The sequence below is a fragment of the Amblyomma maculatum genome, chromosome 4 (assembly GCF_055883805.1).
Source record: "Amblyomma maculatum isolate TAMU_Amacu chromosome 4, ASM5588380v1, whole genome shotgun sequence".
NCBI lineage: Eukaryota > Metazoa > Arthropoda > Arachnida > Ixodida > Ixodidae > Amblyomma > Amblyomma maculatum.
The window spans coordinates 195,656,898-195,676,708 of NC_139347.1; the positions used below are offsets into that span (position 1 = coordinate 195,656,898).

Consider the following 19,811-nt stretch of genomic DNA (forward strand, 5'->3'; position numbering starts at 1 on the left):
CGGAGCAGGTTACCAACGCTCATCTAAGTGTCAACGAATTGCGAAGAATGCCACCATACACAGCAGGTACCGCCAATCAAAGCGGCAAAGCGCCTATTTTTTTGGCGGCCATCTAACGCCGCCAGCGGCGCCACAAGGATTGTACTCCTGCACGCCTCAATACGGGCTTCCGTTTTAGAGCTGGATATAACTGCTCGCTTTTAGTTTAGTTAAGTCTAGTTTCGCTTTATTCCCCCCCCCCCCCCCCCCCCCCCCCCCCCATCTACAGCAGATCGAACAAGCAACATGTGGCTAGAAAAGCGGGGAAAAGCTGCGTATGGTGCAGCATGAGTGGTTCCTGCTCTCTCTGGTCAACATGGCAGAATAGCAAGTGATTGTGTGTATTTTCGCGCAGTGCTTTTCCCTCGGGCTACTCCCCTTTTCACTTCCTTATAGGCTCATTCCTGTTTAGAGTGTAGCTCGCCATGAGATATTTTTGAGTCATAGTGGAGGTCAGTGGTCCTTTCAAAGTTTTGATTGCGGAAAGTTACTAATTCAGAAGGCCATCTTCTGAACACGAAGACATTACGCAAATATATTCCATTCCACGGAATTAACTCTTCCTCTGAAATTCCAGAACTTCGTGAAAGTCTTAATCACAACTGCATGCTATATAATAAATTAAATGTGAGCAAATACTTTCCACAATGTAATCCGAAGAATTATCGCAACTCGAAAGCTTTCCTTGAACGGCAAATAACTATAAGTTATTTCATTTGCTATTTTTCCTTAAAGCGACACCTCGAGTCAGATCGCCTAAACTTTTGTTATGTATGGAATTTCTGCAAGAAACATAAAACAGTTTTTATGACTATATGTATATATAAAAATAAAACCATCCAACGAATCCTCCGTGAGTTTCATGTACTGCATGTATGCCTGCTAAATAAGCAGGACTTCCTTTCTTGCCACTCTTATTAATTAGGGCGAAACTGTACGAAAATATCCAATAGCCACTGACACAAAGGAAGGCATAGATTATTTGTTTTTGACGTAGGTAATGTGAAATAATAATAAGACCGTGAATTAATTGATGACACGGTAAACAAAAAAAAAAACAACCAGTAGCAGGATTCGGAGGTCATTAGTTGGCACTCCAATGGTGGACTATAATTGTTTATCCTTCTAATTTCTCATCAAATCTCTCCCTATCTCCATGGCGTTTTCACATTAATATACACCCAAAAAATCCCCTACGTTTTTCTTTATGTGAGTCACTATTGGCTCGCTTCGTGCGTGTCTCATAAAAAGCCCCTAATTTTCCTATATTTGTTTATTATTACGACAAGAAAACTGGAACGTATAATTTCTGATATATACGACATGTTGCAAAAGGATGACATGTTGCGCTACAAAATGGCGAAGTCCCTAGTCGACTTTCTCCAAGAGCACTTTTGAAACTGACTTTCAAAGCCTTCCTACATCTGCAGCTTGTATTTCTGGGCGCTCTTGTAGAAGCGCGACTCGTTTTTCCACTCTTCTGTTTTTTCATTAAGTGGTCCGTTCTGGGTCAACCCATCCACCGAAGCGTCTCTCGATGTCACTGGCCACAGCTAAACAAAGGCGGTCGTTTCCCCTCCTAGCCACCACCTGGACGGCTAGCGGCAGTCCATTCGAAGACTTCGTTACTGGACAAGCTGTCGCTGGTACTTGAAACACATTAAAGAGTGCCGTCATACTCGGTGAATCGTACATAAACAAGTCCTGATTGTGATATGGAGCTGTGTTTGTAGCACCTGGCATTATGAGTACCCCGTTCTCCCCCAGCGTCTCTTCAAATCGATCGCGAAGGCACTCCACACCAGCAAGATGCGCTTTCGCTTTCTCGCCCGAAGAGAAATTGAAAAGGGATGCCATCTTGCATGCCTCAAGGGTGGCGAGAGTATGCCGGCCGGCACCGACCAGCAGCCGAAGCAGTTCGAAGAACGTGTTGAATCCGCCAGGCCTGAAGAGCTCGGACATTGGTGTGGGATCCTTAGCGACGCAAGCCTTGAACCACGTGATCAACCCATACCGCATCTCGGGCATCTCCAACCGCTTAGCCTCGAGCCCATGTGCTTCCTTCATGTGTCGAGTGACCTAAATACAAAAAAGGCGAAATACAGGACGGGAAAATCGTTAGGTGTCCAAAATGTAAAGCAGCTAGAGTTCAAAACAGCAAACAAGCAAAAAAAAAAGCGATAATGTTTTTACTTCTGGCACAACTAGTTCTGGTATTGCACGCACGTTTCACTTTGGACGTATTTGAAAGGGCGACAAAAAAATACATCCACTAAAAAAATTAAACACAAAAGATATCCATACTAGCCTCCGTAAAAAAAAGAAAAGAAAAGATTTCAGACTTATGGAGGACACTTTTTGTCACCTATGTCGATTGCACGCGTCTCCCTAACCTCCCATACAGTCAGACTAATATAGCTGGCAATATCAGAGCTACCCATGCGGGTATAAAGGCTAGCAACGCCCGAAACGACTGTTCGGTAGAATTTCCCTGCCAATGACAAAATCCTCTCTAATAGCCTCCTATACTATCCAGCTTGCTTGCGAATTACTACAACACGGTGCCATGACGCACATGCTCCTGTTTCTGCAAACCCGTTTTCAGTACAACTAGGTGTGCTGTTCAAGCGTGCTCGACACCACTGCGCCGGCAGCCCGTGGTACAGCAAAAAAAAAAAAAACACAAAAACAAAGTGGTTGTGGTGTTTCTGAGCCCAAATTCACGCACAAATCGTGAATAGCAGTGTGTTCGCAGGCAGACGACCTGAATTGGAGCCAAAACCAAACTGCCAGCAAATAGTGTTCACGCATGCCACGTTAACAAGTTTTTTTATGGACACGGACCTTTCGTACTGCTTCACGAACCTCGGAGGATACACGGCTGAAATACTGGCTCCCATCTGTGTCCATAAAATACAGGTTCAGGTTTTCCAGGTTTACCTGCACAAAAACCGGATCCAGTTAAGTCACTGAACACGTGCGAAGTAAGCTGCCATAGCCCGCAATGAGCGGATACGCTTAATGATTAAAGTATACCGGAAAGCAACCAAAGAACAATATTTTCAAAGGTATAACGTGCGCAACGATGAAAAATCAAGCAATATGGAGGTGAAGATCAAGAAAGCAGCATTTAGTATGCAAAGAAACTCATGCTTGTTTACAGCGCACCCATACAAAGAAGATGCCATGAAGTACACGCACCGGCTCAGACAACCTGAGGCACCTGGACTCCCGTCCGGCTAGAACGCTCAGCATGAGAGGCAAGTCTTCAGAAAACCGTGTCAGGGGACCAACACAGTTGTATTCCCCCATACCTTCTCCCAGGTCTGGCAGCAGTCCGCCGATTGGGATCACACCTGCAAGCGGAGCCAGGAATGATATTAACTATGTGTCATTAGTTTCGTTTGCTTTTAGTTCACAAATTGTTAGTGCTGGTAAATCGTTATAATTCCTAAAATACTGTCGGACAAGAACTTAGCCCTTTCAGGTCACAGAAAGCTTCCAAGTACAAAAATAATAACTGCTACAGTGAAAGAAAAAGCATCTAAAATCAGTAAACGAAAGCTAGAGCAGCTTGTCTTAAGGGCATATATAATGACTTACCAGCGTCAACTTTTGACCGGAATAATTAACGCAATAACAAAGACGTTCAAGGCCACACGACAATTCCGCTTATATTATGGGAGGTTACAATGAATGCTTTTTGGCGTAAGGTATAATATTTCCGCGCAGCGCGTTTGCGGTATGTAAGCGCCCCCGAATTTTCAATTGCCAGCTACGGGCGTCTTCATAAGCTATCATATTCGTACACTAGGGAGAAAGGGTGGAGGCCGACAATCACAGCATCACCAACGACAAACCAGGGGGAATAAGTTAGCGCTGCAAGCACTGAAAATAAAAACTGCCAAGAGAAAAACCGCTGGCGGTCACCTGATGTTGGTTTATGTCCGAAAACTCCGCAGTACATGGCGGGCACTCGCACGCTTCCCCCGAGGTCCGTCCCTAAGCCCAAGAGGGAGCCCGCCGCTGACAGGAGGCTTGCTTCCCCGCCTGCGTTGTGCGGGAATGAAACGGAGAAGGAATCGGAAGGATTTTAAATTGTATAAATTAATAGAGCAAAGGTCGCACCAAGGCATATTTGTCCCAAGCCTACTGAGAAAAAAAAAAATCTTACGAGGTGATGTGTTCAAATGCGACAAATCTTTATAGCCCTTTTGTGCACTAACACAGACTGCATACAAACGTAACAACGCAAGAAATCCAGTTCAACAACAACAACAACCGGTATTGCGCATATGTCAATCTCTCTATTATGAGGCACTGGTGTATCTTGATCATTCGGTTGTTATTTGCCATCGTATTCCCTATTTGATCAATAAACGTCTTTGTTACCAAAAAGAAGATGCCAGAGAACGAAGTCACACCAAATATATGGTTACTTTCGCTACGGTGAAATAAGAGTATGTTCTATATTCATATTCCACTGAGGAAAGCGTATTCGGCTATAAAACTGCGCGTGCATGATCGATGCTCATACATAAATCCCAATGGAAAGCATTGCAGCTTGACATTAAATAGTGCAATGAATACGAGCAACACGCCCCCCCCCCCCCCCCCTCCCCTTCCTCGCCCTCCTTTTCTTCGTTTCTAACTGCAGGCTTTTTTTTTAATAGGGTACCTACCAAATCTGCATGAGAAAAGGTCCACTCTGCAATGTGGCTTAAACCCATAGAAACAATGAGGAAAAAAGACCTTCTTCCAGTAGCCCAGCTCGTTTGCTGATGCCAGGCAAAGTGGGTTTGACTGGACGCATTACCGAGAAATTGTGCAGAAATTCGTTCGCAAAATTGGGTTGTACCGATTTTCCAAGCAGTAGTTGAGCGCAGGTCTGGTCTTAGTCAGGGCAGAGAACGCATAGGCATCTGTGGACGCTGCATGACACCCTCCCCCTCCCCCCCCCCTTTACCCCATGACAACAGGACGCCCATGAACCTGGTCGTGTTTTCTCGCTTGAGGCGAGATAGGGGAGGCAGAGACAATGCAATGCGTGCATTCCGAAGACCTAAAATATGCTAGCGATGCACGCACGTTTTGTGCAGTCTCATCGATGAAGCAAGGGACGTCGTTTCGTGGAAAAGCACCTGCAGAGTACTCCTCCTGTCATTTTCGCATGGCATCCAGGTGAAAATGGTTGCCGAGGAGGCGTCACGCATGCGCAGTAGCGCTATTTGAAAAAGGTCAACTGTCAAAAGGCACTGGCCACATATTTGTAAAACACGCAGCACTGCCAAGCTGAGGTCAGGGGCGCTATAGGAAGTATTCACTTACGTCACAGTGGCGGCCATTTTGTGTTGGGGCGAAAGGCTGCAGGAACACCTAATCGGCTAATCTCTATCTGCTTCGGCTTGCACTGCCGAAGCTGTTCTCTGCACCACAAAATGACACCAGTGGCGTAACTTGGATACCTCCTATAGACAATGCACAGCAGCTCCATTTGGCATTGAGACTGAGAAAACGTCGCTTATATCAGAGGGACTCTGCTTATATCTAACGAGCAGTATGTGCTATACGGGCCTTAAAAGCTGTTGGGTTGATTTTTATTTAGCATAAGTAAACTTCTTTCAGAGTCTCATAAAAAATCACCTCGGCTTGTTTTTTTACTTCTACTTTCCTACAGTAAGGCACACATTTGCTGCTTTTATATCTCAAAGAGAGACTCAATTCTTTGTGGTCGCTTAGATTATTATGTACTGGAGGGCTTCACACAATATGCGATTACGCTCTGTTATCCGCGCGAGGGCGGTTCAGCGGTGGCGTAGCGGTAGAACATCCGCCTCGCATGCAAGAGGACCGGGGTTCAAATCCCGGTGCCGCGCAATTCTCCACCGGAGTAAAAAAAAAAAAATCCGCGTGTCGATGGAATTGCATTAACAGGTTTGGGGCGCGACCTGATGCCAGTAAACACCTCCGGCAACGCACTCCCTCACCAGAACAGGAGTTGGCCATCCTGGTGCAGTAATTGGCCGCAACCTCCTATAATGAGCTCCATAAAACCCCGGCCCTCAGTCACCAGCGGTTGCGGAACAACTGACCACGGCGGCGATGAGACCTGTGACGCAGCAGGGGATGCTAAGAATACCTGGCTCCGCTGGACAGGCCGCCATTGGAAACTGACCCTGGCAACTTTTAACGCTAGAACCCTAGCTAGTGAAGCTACTTTAGCAGTGCTGTGAGAGGGACTAGAGGGTATGAAATTTGACATCATAGGCCTTAGTGAGGTTAAGAGGCCGAATGAGGCATATACTGTACTGAAGGATGGGCATGTACTGTGTTATCGACGTTTACCGGAGAGGCGACAACTAGGAGTAGGTTTCTTTGTCAAGAAGTATATAGCGGGTAATATAGATGAATTCTACAGTATTAATGAGAGGGTTGCAGGCATCGTAATTAGGCTTAATAGGCGGTATAAACTGAAGGTTGTACAGGCCTATGCACCTACATGTGGTTATGATGACCAGGCAGTTGAAAGCTTCTATGAAGATGTAGAATCGGCAATTCCAAAAGTAAAGACGCAGTATACTGTACTAATGGGCGATTTCAATGCCAAGGTAGGGAAAAAACGGGTGACTATGGCATTGGTTCTAGGAATAGCAGGGGGGAGTTACTAGTTGAGTTTGCAGAGCGCAATAACTTAAGAATCAGGAATATCTTCTTCAGGAAACGGAAGAACCGGAAATGGACTTGGAAAAGTCCTAATGGGGAGACTAAAAATGAAATTGACTTTATAATGTGTTCAACCCCCGCCATTATGCAAGGTGTAGAGATAATCGGAAAAGTGCGATGCAATGACCACAGGATGGTGAGGTCCCGAATTAGCCTAAATCTGAAGAAGGAACGCAACACGCTAGTAAGAAAGAAACCCATGAATGACTTAGCAGTGAGGGGGAGGGCAGAAGAGTTCAGGATCTCGCTACAGAATAGATATTCAGCTCTAAACGAGGATGGCGACATTACCCTAGAAGCAATGAACAATAATTTCAGAGATATCATTACTGAATGTGCGGTAGAAGTAGGCGGTAGGATAGTTAGAGAGGATACCGGTAAGCTCTCTAAGAAGACGAAAGATATGATTAAGAAACGCCAGAGTATGAACGCTTCCAATCCAACAGACCGGATTGAATTGGCCGCGATATCAAAGCCAATCAATAAGCGCAAGGTGGCCGATATAAGGAAGTATCACATGGAGAAAATTGAGCATGCTGTAAAGAACGGGGGAAGCCTTAAAGCGATAAAAAAGAAATTGGGCATAGGCAGAAACCAGATGTATGTGATAAGGGACAAGGCGGGAAACGTCATCACTAATATGGATAATATAGTCAAAGTAGCCGAGGAGTTCTATACAAATCTCTACAGTAGCCAAAGTAGTCAGGACCGTAATGAGATTGGCGGTAGGGAAAAACAGTCAGACGTTCCACCAGTGCCGAAGGACGAGGTCAAGAAAAAGGGGGAAATCAGATAACTACAGTTTTGCTGAAGGACGGGGGGTATCGTGCTAGACAAACTGACCACCCTCTGTACGCAGTGCCTGGTGTCGTCGACAGTACCGGAACCATGGAAGAATGTAAACATTATCCTCATTCACAAGAAAGGGCACTCTAAGGGCCTTAAAAATTACAGACCAATCAGCTTACTGTCTGTTACGTATAAGGTATTTACTAAAGTAATCGCTAATAGAATCAGGACAACCTTAGACTGCAATCAAGCAAAGGATCAAGCAGGGTTTCGGAAACGGTATTCTACTATCGATCATATCCATACCATCAATCAGGTGATAGAAAAATGCTCGGAATATAACCAGCCCTTATACATAGCATTCATTGATTACGAAAAAGCATATGACTCAATTGAAACCTCGGCGGTGATGCAGGCATGCGAAATCAGGCGGTAGACGAGCCGTACGTGAAAGTGCTGGAAGATATATGTAGTGGCTGCACAGCAACCATAGTTCTGCATAAAGAAAGTAACAAAATTCCCATAAAGAAAGGTGTTAGGCAAGGAGACACAATCTCCCCACTACTATTCACAGCTTGTTTAGAGGAAGTATTCAGAGACTTGGAGTGGGGGCAGTTAGGGATATGGGTAGATGGAGAGTACCTCAATAATGTGCGATTTGCTGATGACATTATCTTGCTAAGCAACTCGGGGGATGAACTGCAAATAATGATTGATGACCTAGACAGGAGAAGTAGAAAGGTAGGCTTGAAAATCAATATGCAGGAGACTAAGGTAATGTTCAACAGCCTCGGGAAGAAACAGCAGTTTACATTAGGTAGCGAAATACTGGAAGTAGTAGGCGAATATGTCTACTTAGGACAGGTAGTAACTGCAGATCCTGACCATGAAAAGGAAATAACAAGAAGAATAAGATTGGGATGGAGCGCATTTGGCAAGCACTCGCAGATTATGACTAGCAGCTTACCGGTATCGCTCAAGAGGAAAGTATACAACAGTTGCATCTTACCTGTACTCACCTAGGGGGCTGAAACGTGGAGGCTAACCAAGAGAGTTCTACTTAAGTTGAGGACAACCCAGAGGGCTATGGAACGAAAAATGGTAGGGGTAACATTAAGAGAGAGGAAGCGTGCAGAGTGGGTCAGAGAAATAACTCAAGTTACCGACATTCTAGTCGAAATCAAGAAGAAGAAATGGGCATGGGCAGGACATGTAGTGCGAAGAGAGGATAACCGATGGTCGCTTAGGGTAACAAACTGGATTCCAGAGAAGGATTGCGTAGCAGGGGGCGGCAGAAAGCTAGGTGGATGGATGAGGTTAAGAAGTTCGCGGGGGTCAAGTGGATGCAGCTAGCACAGAACCGGGTTAAGTGGAGAAATATGGGAGAGACCTTCGCCCTGCAGTGGGTATAATCAGGCTGGTGATGATGATGATGATCCGCGCGAGATGTATATGTTGACACCAAATACAACATATGGCTCCTTGCTGTGTCCCGTAACCTACTGCGTTCGGCTGTGTCTCAGTTTGCTTTTTCTTCCCACTGTTCTATCAACGTCAGCCCTTTTCCGCTAAGCGACGCATCAGTTCTCAAATATTAATCATATGTTGAGGTGTTGAAGGCAGTTGAGGTTAATATGAAGCTCTCCGCTACAACGCCACATAGCGCATGCAGAACTGGCGTGCACGCGAAACTTCCTGTGCCTGTCACAAAAGTTCCAGCTGTGCTTTTTTTAAAAAAAAGAACTGATCTTGCAAGCCACGCGTTTGCGGATGCTTAGTAACCTGCTGTCGCTTTGTTTTTCCATGATCCTGCATCCTGATTCCGCATTCAGCATGAAACGTTCTAGCGAGTGATAATGAAGGCAAAATTTAAAAGGTTAAGAATTTAACGAGTAGAAAGTACGTCTGCGCGAACGATCGAAGATCTGTAATCTAGAGACTCATACGAAAGCGCTGTCTCATTATAGGAAGGAAAGCGGAAAGGAAGTGTCCTCCAATTTGTTTTTATAATTCACTGCTTGCTGCACAGATCATACTACGACGCGAATATTATTCTGAGGTCACTTCCCTTTTGTCTTTAAAGGCTTGAAGTGATAGCGTCAATTAAAATGTTTCAACCTATAGCTTAAGCGTGATAGCGGAAATATAGGACATTATGTTAGGATGCCGCAACCAACTTCTTCCCAAATAGAGACTTTGCGTGGAGGCGATCTAGCGTGCATCATTGGTTGTTACTGCTGCTGAGCTGCAAAGTAATATATATCAGGTATCGCTAGAGCTAATAAATACCGTAACACTCATTCCCACCATCAAACACCGCAAGCAATGCCTCGGCAACTACAATTATTTGCAAGAAGAAGCGTAAACCTGGTGGCGCTAGTTAAAAGAATGATTCTTTCCGATGAGATGCAATGCTGGAAATATTGCGTTAATTTAATCTATATTCGATATTACATATGTAAAACAAATAAAGCGCCGTCACTAACATCCAATTTTATTTTGTTACGTTCATGCCAGTTGCATCGTTCTGAGCAAATGCAGACGGTAGCATAGCAGATGGCCGCCCCATTAGGCTTTGAGGTGCTACAACCAAAATCGTATCTCGAAAGGTGTGCTCAAAATAGCCTTAGCTTGGTCGCCGAAACAAGTTCAGTCATAGCGAGAAGCAGGAACGCCAGCGAGTATAGTTTAAGATGTCAAAGAGGACCGCGACGACTTCTTATTTAGCTGAAGCGAGTGGCTTGGAAGGACGCCGCCATGTTTTCGCGCTAAGTACGAAAAATCTGCAATGATAACTTTTTAAACTTTCGTGCATACTATAGCGCTATTTCTATGTTAGCTGTCTTCTCATGCGCGCTTTAGGTCCATTATTCTGCTAAACATGCAATCACGCAAGACCATATATACTAAACCTCTCTAATGGCTCCCAGCCTTTGGACAGCGTTGCAGACCTTCGTTCTCGTGAATGCGGTTTACTACAAGCCTAACCACAAATCTCTAAATTTGAACCTGAATTTTTAAAAACATCCTCATTAACATAAAGACGCAGCTACCAGATAATGGCGAAGACCACCTGACGTACATACAAAAGCCGCCTTTAACCATGTTTAGAGAACTCGCCTGCATGGCCTAGGGGTAGGGTGCCGACTCAGGAACCAAGGGACACGGGTCCGAGTCCTAAATCACAGGATCAAGCTACTTGCATGACTTACAAGATCCTGCCAACTCAATCTTCATGTCTTCACGTGACGTCATACGATTCCTCCGATCTATCCATGCCCGGCCTTGTGATCTGCCACCTGAAACCTGCCAACAGCATGTTCTTGATTTTTGACGCTTAACGCCAATGCTGACGCCGTTTCTTCTGTGGGACAGTTACCTGAACGCTGACACGTTAAAACATTTGGTACGCCTTCTTTACAGCGGTCGTACAATGCCCTCACCGCTGCTTCCACCTGGACTTCGACGTGTGTCGTGAGGGTTGAGCGTGCATCCATCCACCATGTTCGTCGCGTCGTCCCACATGCACAGCTCCGGAACGTTGGTCAGCGCCAGCGGGATGGCTCCCGCCTCTCGAAGCAATGCTACGCTGGGGGCATCCTCCGTGGCGCGGTGCCCTCGCCACAGCAGGCAACCGGCATCCTGGCGCAGCCCTTTACGGAACAGGTTGTCGAAGAGCACGAGGCGCTGTTGATAAATCTTGAAGGAGTGAAAAGTTACTGTTTTCTTAAAATGAGAAGGAAGGTTCGAGTGTGCGTTTAAAAAGGAGTCATGTAATCATAGCTGAAGGAGCGGATGCCTATGTCTCTCATCTGAGGGCGTCTTCAGATGACTGGCGACCTAAGAGAGACATTTCAACACCAGAGGTGTGAAACAACACTTGATGTGCCTTATTGCATGCAGATAACCCCTTATACAGCGTAATCCTGCGTTGATTATCTGTTATGTTCAATCTATATGCGCTGCGTTTCTGGGCATTTTATATATGTGCCTTCCTTTGGAATAAATTTTAGTTGCGGGAAAGCGCTTGTGTTGGTTACTTATTCGTTCCTGAAGATGAATATAACCCAAATAGCCCAACTTGCCATGCTAAGATAGCATGCTGGCTCCATTTCATGAAAGACGACCTGGCATGCAGTACTGGATGCAACTTTGCGTGTTGGTTCAGTGCATACGCAGTGACGCTGGCATAAATGAGTTTTGCGGAGGCAGTCAGGGCATCCTGCATATGAAACTTAAAAGGAATGCATGTTCTGGAGACCCTCAAAAGACGACACTATAAGCAAGGCACTCCTATGCAGTGTGGGAAGCATTGATAATAAACGCAGTTAGTCTTATGTTCAAACTTGGAGTTCCATGCACTCAAAGGCTGCAATATCTTGTGTGCTTAGTTCTGGCGTTCTCACCCTAACTGTACATTATTCTGTCCGAATACGCCAAGTTTCTGCGTATATTCCATTCTCATGGCTTTATTCAGTTGCGTAGGCAATAATTTACCGGTAGCCGGGTAACCGGGTGGCTCTTACCAAAGCAGTTACAATTTGCACATTGCAATTATTGTTCGGTGAAATAACCTCAATGTTTCAGCCAATAAGTAAAAATTATATTTTGCTAAAGACTTTAGCAATAATGAACACGCAGAAATGGAAAAACGTGTTTGAAAGCGACAAGAAATAAAACCGTCCAAGACTAGAGCTTTGACAGCGCCACCGCTTCCACTGCAAAGATAATCAGCGATCCGTTATCAGGCCTGAAAAACCGCATCGTATAATCAGTATACGGAATCATAAAGCACTCCGACTTACATGTCCAGATTAGCCCATTTCATGTCGTACGATTGTAAGCCCAGCCAAGCCGGAAAAAACAGTAATCTTGTATGTGACAGAAAAATCTTGAGCTTCAAAATTGCGGGCTTCGAAAGCGTACGGTAAAAGCTTTGTAACACCTAACGCTGAAGACTCATATTTGTTGGATCGTCATTAGCGAGCTGCACAGTACAACACCTTTCACGGCAATGCTGTTCTTGTTTGTAAACGGCAGTCCAAGCAAGGGCTTCTCCTGTTCCAGCTGATGGACGCTCTTGCTGCCAGACGCCACAAGCCGATCAGCCTCTTTGGCCTCTTGGAGCGCTTCTTCGAACCTCGCCTCGACTACGGCGTTGATAATCAGCTGCACTTCACGGATGCGTCGGATGTACGCCGAGATAACGTCTACGCTGGTAATCTGCAAGGACAAAATAAAAGAGCATGGAGGGACGTTTAGCGCTTTTTACCTTTATTTGGTCCCGTCGGGGTGGCGCAGTGGTTACGGCGCTTGACTACTGTTTCCAAAGATGCGGGACCAAATTCCGGCCTCGGCGCCCGCTTTTCGGTGGTGGCGAAAACCAAGGCGCCTGTGTGCTGTGTGTCAGTGCACGTTAAAGAGCCCCAGGTGGTCGAAATTTTCCGAGTCCTCCACTATACGGCGTCTCTCATAGCCTGAGTCGCTTTAGGACGTTAAACCCCACAAATCAATCAATCAACCTTTCTTTGGTTTTGGCTTGATCCGGCTGACGTTGTACAATACCGGATGCGCAGAATAATTTTTTTTTTCAAGTAACCTCTATAAACTCCAATATTAGTCAGGTCAAGAATAGCAGGTTTGCTTTTCGACAGCCCTGCTGCCCCATGGTCTTGCTTTTTACGATCAATTACCGAACTGCTCCCATCCGCTGAGCTAAATACATCCAGTTCGAAACATATTTGTATTCCTGCACGATGCAAGAATCGCAAGAGATTCCTATATTTTAACAGGGCGAAAGAAATGCACCTCAAAATTGCCACCCAACTTCAATCCTCCCAATCCCCTCGTAAGGAATAGACAAATTACTACACATAAAGATGACATCATATCTTAATCATTATAAATTGCTACATGTCCTTTAACACGTTTTTAGACGACACTGGAATACAGAAACAGCATTGCTATCACAGAAAGAAATCATCATTGAGTATTTTACTAACCAAACATCAGTAATACGTATATATATATATATATATATATATATATATATATATATATATATATATATATATATATATATATTAACGATATAGTACACTGCACCAACAAAGCACAGTCTGTATCCTATGCGGATGATACCTCTGATATATATATATATATATATATATATATATATATATATATATTAACAATATAGTACACTGCACCAACAAAGCACAGTCTGTATCCTATGCGGATGATACCTCTGTTTTCGTCAATGGTAGTCGTGAAAATGACATTGAATCTAAAGATAAAATAAACTGGCGAACATTAGGACATTGTTTGAAGCTACCCACTTCGTAATAAATGCCAAGAAAACAAAGATAGTGCTATACCTGCCGAAGGGAAGACACATTACCCATCCACTCAGTATACGCCTAGACATCGACATCTTAGAAATACTTTACTTGGTAAAAATCCTTGTCGTTATCCTCTCGGTGCACGTAACATGGAATAAACATATAGAACATCTTTGTTCTAAAGTAGCCTCAGCTGTTGGTGTCTTATCTCGATTAAGATGTATTCTACCATAACAACTAGAGATTATGCTGTACAATTCATAAGTGTCTTCTTTACTGCAATACTGTATCCTCATCTGGGGCACAGCAGGTGTCACTTGTCTATTAAATCTGCACTTTCTCCAGAAAAGAGCCTTGCAATGTGTAGCTAATGTTCCATTCTGCTGTCCTTGTAGTCAGTTATTTTTACCCTATGACATTACTCCTATAATAACAGGCTACTGCTGGCCTAGAAATCTTTCATAAAATCTGGTAATATTCTCTTCGTGCAACTCGCCAATGCTGAAAATGAATTATTCCATCCGTCATATCTGACATCGTGAAACATGGAATGTTCACACAGCACAGGCGAACTATTTCATGCTGTCTTAATCATACACCCTCCTTGTTTTGTTGAATCTATTGAAAGAAACGTCATTTCATCCATCTGGTAGATCAGATGCGGAAATTTAATTGCTTTTGTCCCATTTTGGTACGTGACATGGGCAATACGCTTTAATATCCGTGTGTTGCTCACTATCATTCCATTGTCTCTTTGCCTTTTGTGTGTATTTAGTCTAGTTATTTCTGTAACTCCTGTATACTCGATGAATTCGCATGTCTTTACAATAGTTGTGCTTTTTTAATCTTAGGAACATAGCGACAGACGTGCCTGTTTTAATGCGAAATTGTAAGGAGAATGGACCCAGGTCTAGCCGTTCTCAAGACATTTAGTCTAGCCTCCTCTTCTCAAAAGGATATTAAAGAATTGAATTAAATATCTGATCATCCTTTTGCCACCACGTGGTTCAAGTTTTACATTGATTATTCGCAACCATATAACCGCATATTCACGGCGTGAATCAAATACCTAAACACGTGGCTAAATCTGTCGGCTGCGTCGTCACGAAGTGCTCCTTTGCAGCCGGCGTCCATGATTACTCGCGAAGAGTGCTTTCAAACTGACTTAGCTGTCATTTCACTTGCACAGTAATGTGTGAATACTGCTTGTTGGCACTAGTGCTCTCGCAAAGCGCAGTTTCTGAGCAAATAGTAGAACAGAAAAAAGTAAGAGCTTTGGTAGCTTTTATGCGAATAAGATATGGTTCCAAAGCTTCCCCTTCATCACCTCTGCGTAAGCAAAAGATATCATAAAAAAAAAAAAAACGTCTGCGAGTTAGAAAGCTATTCGACAGGTTCATATCAAATTTTAATGAGTATATATTCTAAACGGAATCATACCGGGGAGCATAAACCGCAAATACTCTGTTTACGCCACCACCACTCAAGTTCGGCGTATACGCACTGTGTTCCTCGATATCTGTGTTTCAGGAGCTTAGAGCGTAGAGCCAGCCAGTGTGTTCTTCGCACGTGGATCGCGCCAGAGAAAGCATACAGATCCAATCGGCACTGATATTTTCCCTCCCCGTTTCGATAGTGCGGCCAGAGTCCGATGTCTGAGGCCAATCTCTGCACCTCTGCAAACATCGAAAGCTAATTTCAATCCTCTTCATAATTCTACCTCCTTCTGAAGCAGTCCTCTGCGTACTTAACAACGTGAACTTTTGTTTGTTTGCTAAGTATCCCACCATAGACAACAAAGGTAGGCGTGAAAAGAAAATTTCTTTAGGCAACTTTACCGAAAGAAAAATATTAAAGATGACCTTTTGTCCTCTTTTGCAACTTCTAAAAAAAATACAAAAACATGGTTAAGAAACAGGAGAACGCCTGACACAATTAGACGTGCAATGTTAGTAGCATGCTACTAGAGCACTCAGAGCTGAATGCAGCATAACGGAAGGGAAACCTTTGATCGCCACCGCCTGGTAAACAGTCGGGAGAACCCACACACATGAACATGTGTATGCGCTAGCCACCTGGAAGGACACTGCGGCGGAAAGCATTCGTTCCGGAAGTATCAAAAGTGTTTCTTTTTTTTAGACGCGTATGCACTCACGCTATCGCTTTCTGTCAAAAGAAAACCTCTGCAGCGCATTCACTGTTAATGTCACGCGTTCTGACTGGCCAAAGAATTTTTTCTATTTCATATCTAGAAGAAGGGGAGGGGGGCGCTACAACATCCTTCGAGATGAAAAATGCCATTAAGCGCCAATGAAGTCATTCAACTACGCGACGTTGATGGATGTACATTGCAATTTTTAATGCACAAGCAAAGACATTTGGGCCAGTTGGTGTGCAAAGAACGGGAGAACTTAAAATCTAGTCCTGTTCTCTTTTTTGTCCCGTTCTTCGCGCTGTTAATTAAGGTTTTATTAGAGGTTGCCAGCATATGACATGCCCTGACGACCAACTTTTCGAAAACCAGTGGTAACAAATATAAATTAATATTTTTTTCATTGCAGAGAAGAAAGAAGAAGCGTACGTAAAAGCCCTGCTCGAGAAAGAAGAAAACTAGGTCACTAATCGAGTCTAGACAAAGGAAAACAAGAAAAGGAGCATAGGCATTCTTAGGCGTAGCTGCAGTGTGCAGTTTTCAACAGAGTGAAAATGTGACACAGAAAAGGCTCGGATATTTCATGACTACTGTAGTCGCCGCGCTGCACAAAGCTTTACACAAAGCAAGGTTTCGTTTGCGTACGGAGAAAAGAAAATTAACAATACAGCATGGTTCAACGAAAGTAATAATGGCCTGCAGATGCCATGGAAAAATGCGCTAAATATACGACACAAAATAAAAGGGCACATATAACAGGATAATGCTCACGCATAACAAATGCGGTATGCAAAGGTAAATGTGCTATATATTCAAATAATTATTTAAATGTCTCAAAAATGTGGTGGCTCTCACATTTAGTGTGAAGGCGACAAAACACACACACACACAAACAAAACAACAAGTTTGATGATATTACTTCTCATTTCACAACAAATGACGTTTCAAGATTTCCTCAACAAGTTTCAATTATTTCCAAAAAAGAAATACCTGTAACCAGTTAGAAGGGCCTGCATTAACAGTGCATGCGCTGCTGAGAGTGTTTTTTTGCAGAACATTGTAACGTAAGTGCATATGCGTCTCAACAAATAACCGCTTGCGATGATTTCGGTATGAGTGGTTTTCACAGCAGTGTCCTTCCAGGTGGTTAGCGCAATCATATGTTCATGAGGGTGTGCTCTGCCGACCATTTATTAGGCGGTGATGACCAAAAAGATTTCTTCTTAGGCTGCACTGAGCTCCGCGTCTTAACGACTACCATTACACGTTTAGGAATTGTGCCAGGTGTTCTCCATTTGTTTAACCACTTTCTTTTTCTGTGAGAACTTTAGAAAGAAGGCTAAAAGTCCCCTAAAATTTTTGTAGCTTAATTCTTCTAATCAAACTTTACTTTCGCGCCTGCCTTTGCTGTCACCGGCGGAGCACTTCGCAAACAAGCAAAGGTTTGCATTGTTAAGGATGCCGAGGATTGCTTCAGAAGGAGTTGGAATTATTAAGATTGAAAATAGTTTTTCATGCCAGTAGAGGAGCCCAGATTGGCCTCAAGCGTCGATCTCTGTCACCACTATGAAAAATGCGAGGTAAGATATAAGTGTCGACTGGAGATATTGGTCTCATAATGCAATTTCAGTATGCTGCCTCTGACACGATCCACACCATCTGGCTTTGTCTCCAGAATGGTTAACGTAAAAATGGTTCGCATAAACAAATTATTTCCGGTTTAGGCTCCCCAGTGACAATCCATTTCGAATATAGGCTCATTAAAATTTGATATAAACCTGTCGAATGCCATTCTAACCAGCGCACATATTTTCTCCATGCTATCTTTGCTTTTGTGGATATGATGAAGGGCGAGGTTTCATATACTAGTTCGGAGCCATCTTTTATTTAAATAAAAGTGGCCAGAGCTGCTACCTTAAATTTCAGAGCAAAAGTTAAACAGTGAGAACAGAACACAATGTATTGTAGTTCGCACCTGCAAATAGTGCGTGGATTACCCAATAGTCGCATGATTTTCAAGTGAAACCTTTTTCTCGCAGCAGACAGATAGTGTGCGAGAGAAGGTCGCCTTATTCACCTTGCCGATCCGTATGTCAGCAGCAAGAGAAGTGGCAGAACGCAGAAGAAGAGGATCATTCGCAGCCGGGAGTCGCCGAGGCTTCCTCCAAAAAAACCACAGGTGAAAAAGCAGTCTTGCAGCGTAGCACCATACGTAGACGGCGAACTCAAGAAAAAGTGTTCGGCAGTCTTCCGACAAGAGAGCCATTACGCAAGAAACACTTTGGAGCCGACTTCAGCTATGCGCTGCGAATGCAGATCACTCCACCGCGATGATTAGGACAAAATAAAAGCGTTGAAGCGAACACGTTGCTAGATATGACGTCTTCGTTAGCAGCACACGCATTTATGCTTCGCCTTATACTCCGCTCGCTGAGCGCGCCGGTATACTCTGCCGCCACGCCTTCCACATTCTCTTCTGTCGGCAGACAGGCTTGATACGCAGGTCGGAGTAGAAGCGAAGGGGTTTGCGCAGCGCGTGGCGGAAGCAATGAACTCTCCCTCGCGCCAGGGGCAGTAGTTTGTCTCTACTTCACTATGAGCGCTGAACGCAGTGACGTAATGTGCTTCGGTCAGCGCCCGACTCCCCGGGAGCTCGTCAAAGGGAGAGAAGGAAGGAGCGCAGTGGCAGAGCTGCTTTTACAAATGCGGGCTACTTATGTCAAACGACAGCACGTGGATTCGGGTTTTCACTGTTTTTATGCCATCGCCAGCGCCGTCAAAACAACGGCTCAGAAGATTTATTGCATCGGTGCAGCAACGCGCAAAAGTAGGCATGAAAGTTTTCCAAGCTGTTCTACGGACTTTTAGGCGGCACAGTAAAAGGTTGCAGCGTCATAGCGACGATTGCTCCTACAAAGCAGTTTCTTCGGCTGATTTGCAGCATGACAAAGAAAGGTAATAAACACGGCTGTATCGATGAACGGGGAAGAACCGAGAACAGGAGGCGATTTATGTTTGGCGGAACTGACGCTGTCATCTGGTAAGTGCCCCGCAGGGGTGGTTTAGTGGTTAGAGCGCTCGACTATCTTGGGGGATCCGGGTTAGATTAAGAATCGAGTAAAACAGCGCTAGGGAAGACGAAACACGTGAACGACAGACACATGCGCCGCAGCGCATATGCAGCGCATGTGTCTGTCGTCGCAGCGGCAGGTGGCGATATGCAAGGAGCCCGTGTAATGTAACTTGCGAAGTCTGCACACTTTAATGAACCCTAGCTCATAGAAGTTTCCTAAGCCTTCCACTTCGGCGTCCTTAGAGCATAGCTTACTTCGTTTTGGAATGTTTACAGATATGGTGATAGCGCACAAGAAAGACACACGCTGCAGGTAGGCGGACAGGACACACTGGACTTGCAACTGAATTTTACTCCGGAAAGGACGCATTTATACACGTGTTTTTTTTCCTCCCCTTTCTTAACTTGCTCTGCTGGTGCCGGCTTCAGTTGCAGTCGCGCCCAATGCGAAAAAAGGTGACCTGAAAATGTTACGTTTACACTGAAGTGATTAAAATCGATAAGCCTGAAATGCACAAGTGACAATGAACATAAAGATTTCGGTATGAAAAAGACCTTACAAGACATAAAAATATAAACACGAAATAAAACACTGGTGGCTGTAACAAGGGCTAAGACGAAGCAACAACAGCTGCTGTGTGGTAAGAACAAGAAAAAAATATATTCGTATTTTTTTCTTTTTTTGGTAGCCGCC

General features: G+C 44.3%; 1 protein-coding gene across 1 annotated transcript; it reads right to left on the bottom strand.

The window, feature by feature from the left end:
- Positions 1–273: 273 nt before the first annotated feature.
- Positions 274–18,599, bottom strand: LOC146193946 (fatty-acid amide hydrolase 2-A-like). Its single transcript, XM_084602902.1, has 7 exons — positions 18,122–18,599; positions 12,555–12,774; positions 10,995–11,204; positions 3,970–4,089; positions 3,241–3,395; positions 2,884–2,979; positions 274–2,118 (listed from the first exon to the last, which is right to left on the bottom strand). The coding sequence occupies exons 1-7, from the start codon at positions 18,308–18,310 to the stop codon at positions 1,531–1,533; spliced, it is 1,578 nt and encodes a 525-aa protein (XP_084459028.1). The 5' UTR covers positions 18,311–18,599; the 3' UTR covers positions 274–1,530.
- Between the last annotated feature and the right edge of the window lie 1,212 nt (positions 18,600–19,811).

Excerpts from the sequence above, each read along its gene's own strand:
- LOC146193946 (XM_084602902.1), bottom strand. The coding sequence starts at position 18,310 with ATGGCTCTCTTGTCGGAAGACTGCCGAACACTTTTTCTTGAGTTCGCC. Across the intron at positions 12,775-18,121 it reads CTGACATACGGATCGGCAAG|ATTACCAGCGTAGACGTTAT; the intron begins GTGAATAAGGCG and ends TTGTCCTTGCAG. Across the intron at positions 4,090-10,994 it reads AAGTCCAGGTGGAAGCAGCG|GCGGGGAAGCAAGCCTCCTG; the intron begins GTGAGGGCATTG and ends CGCACAACGCAG.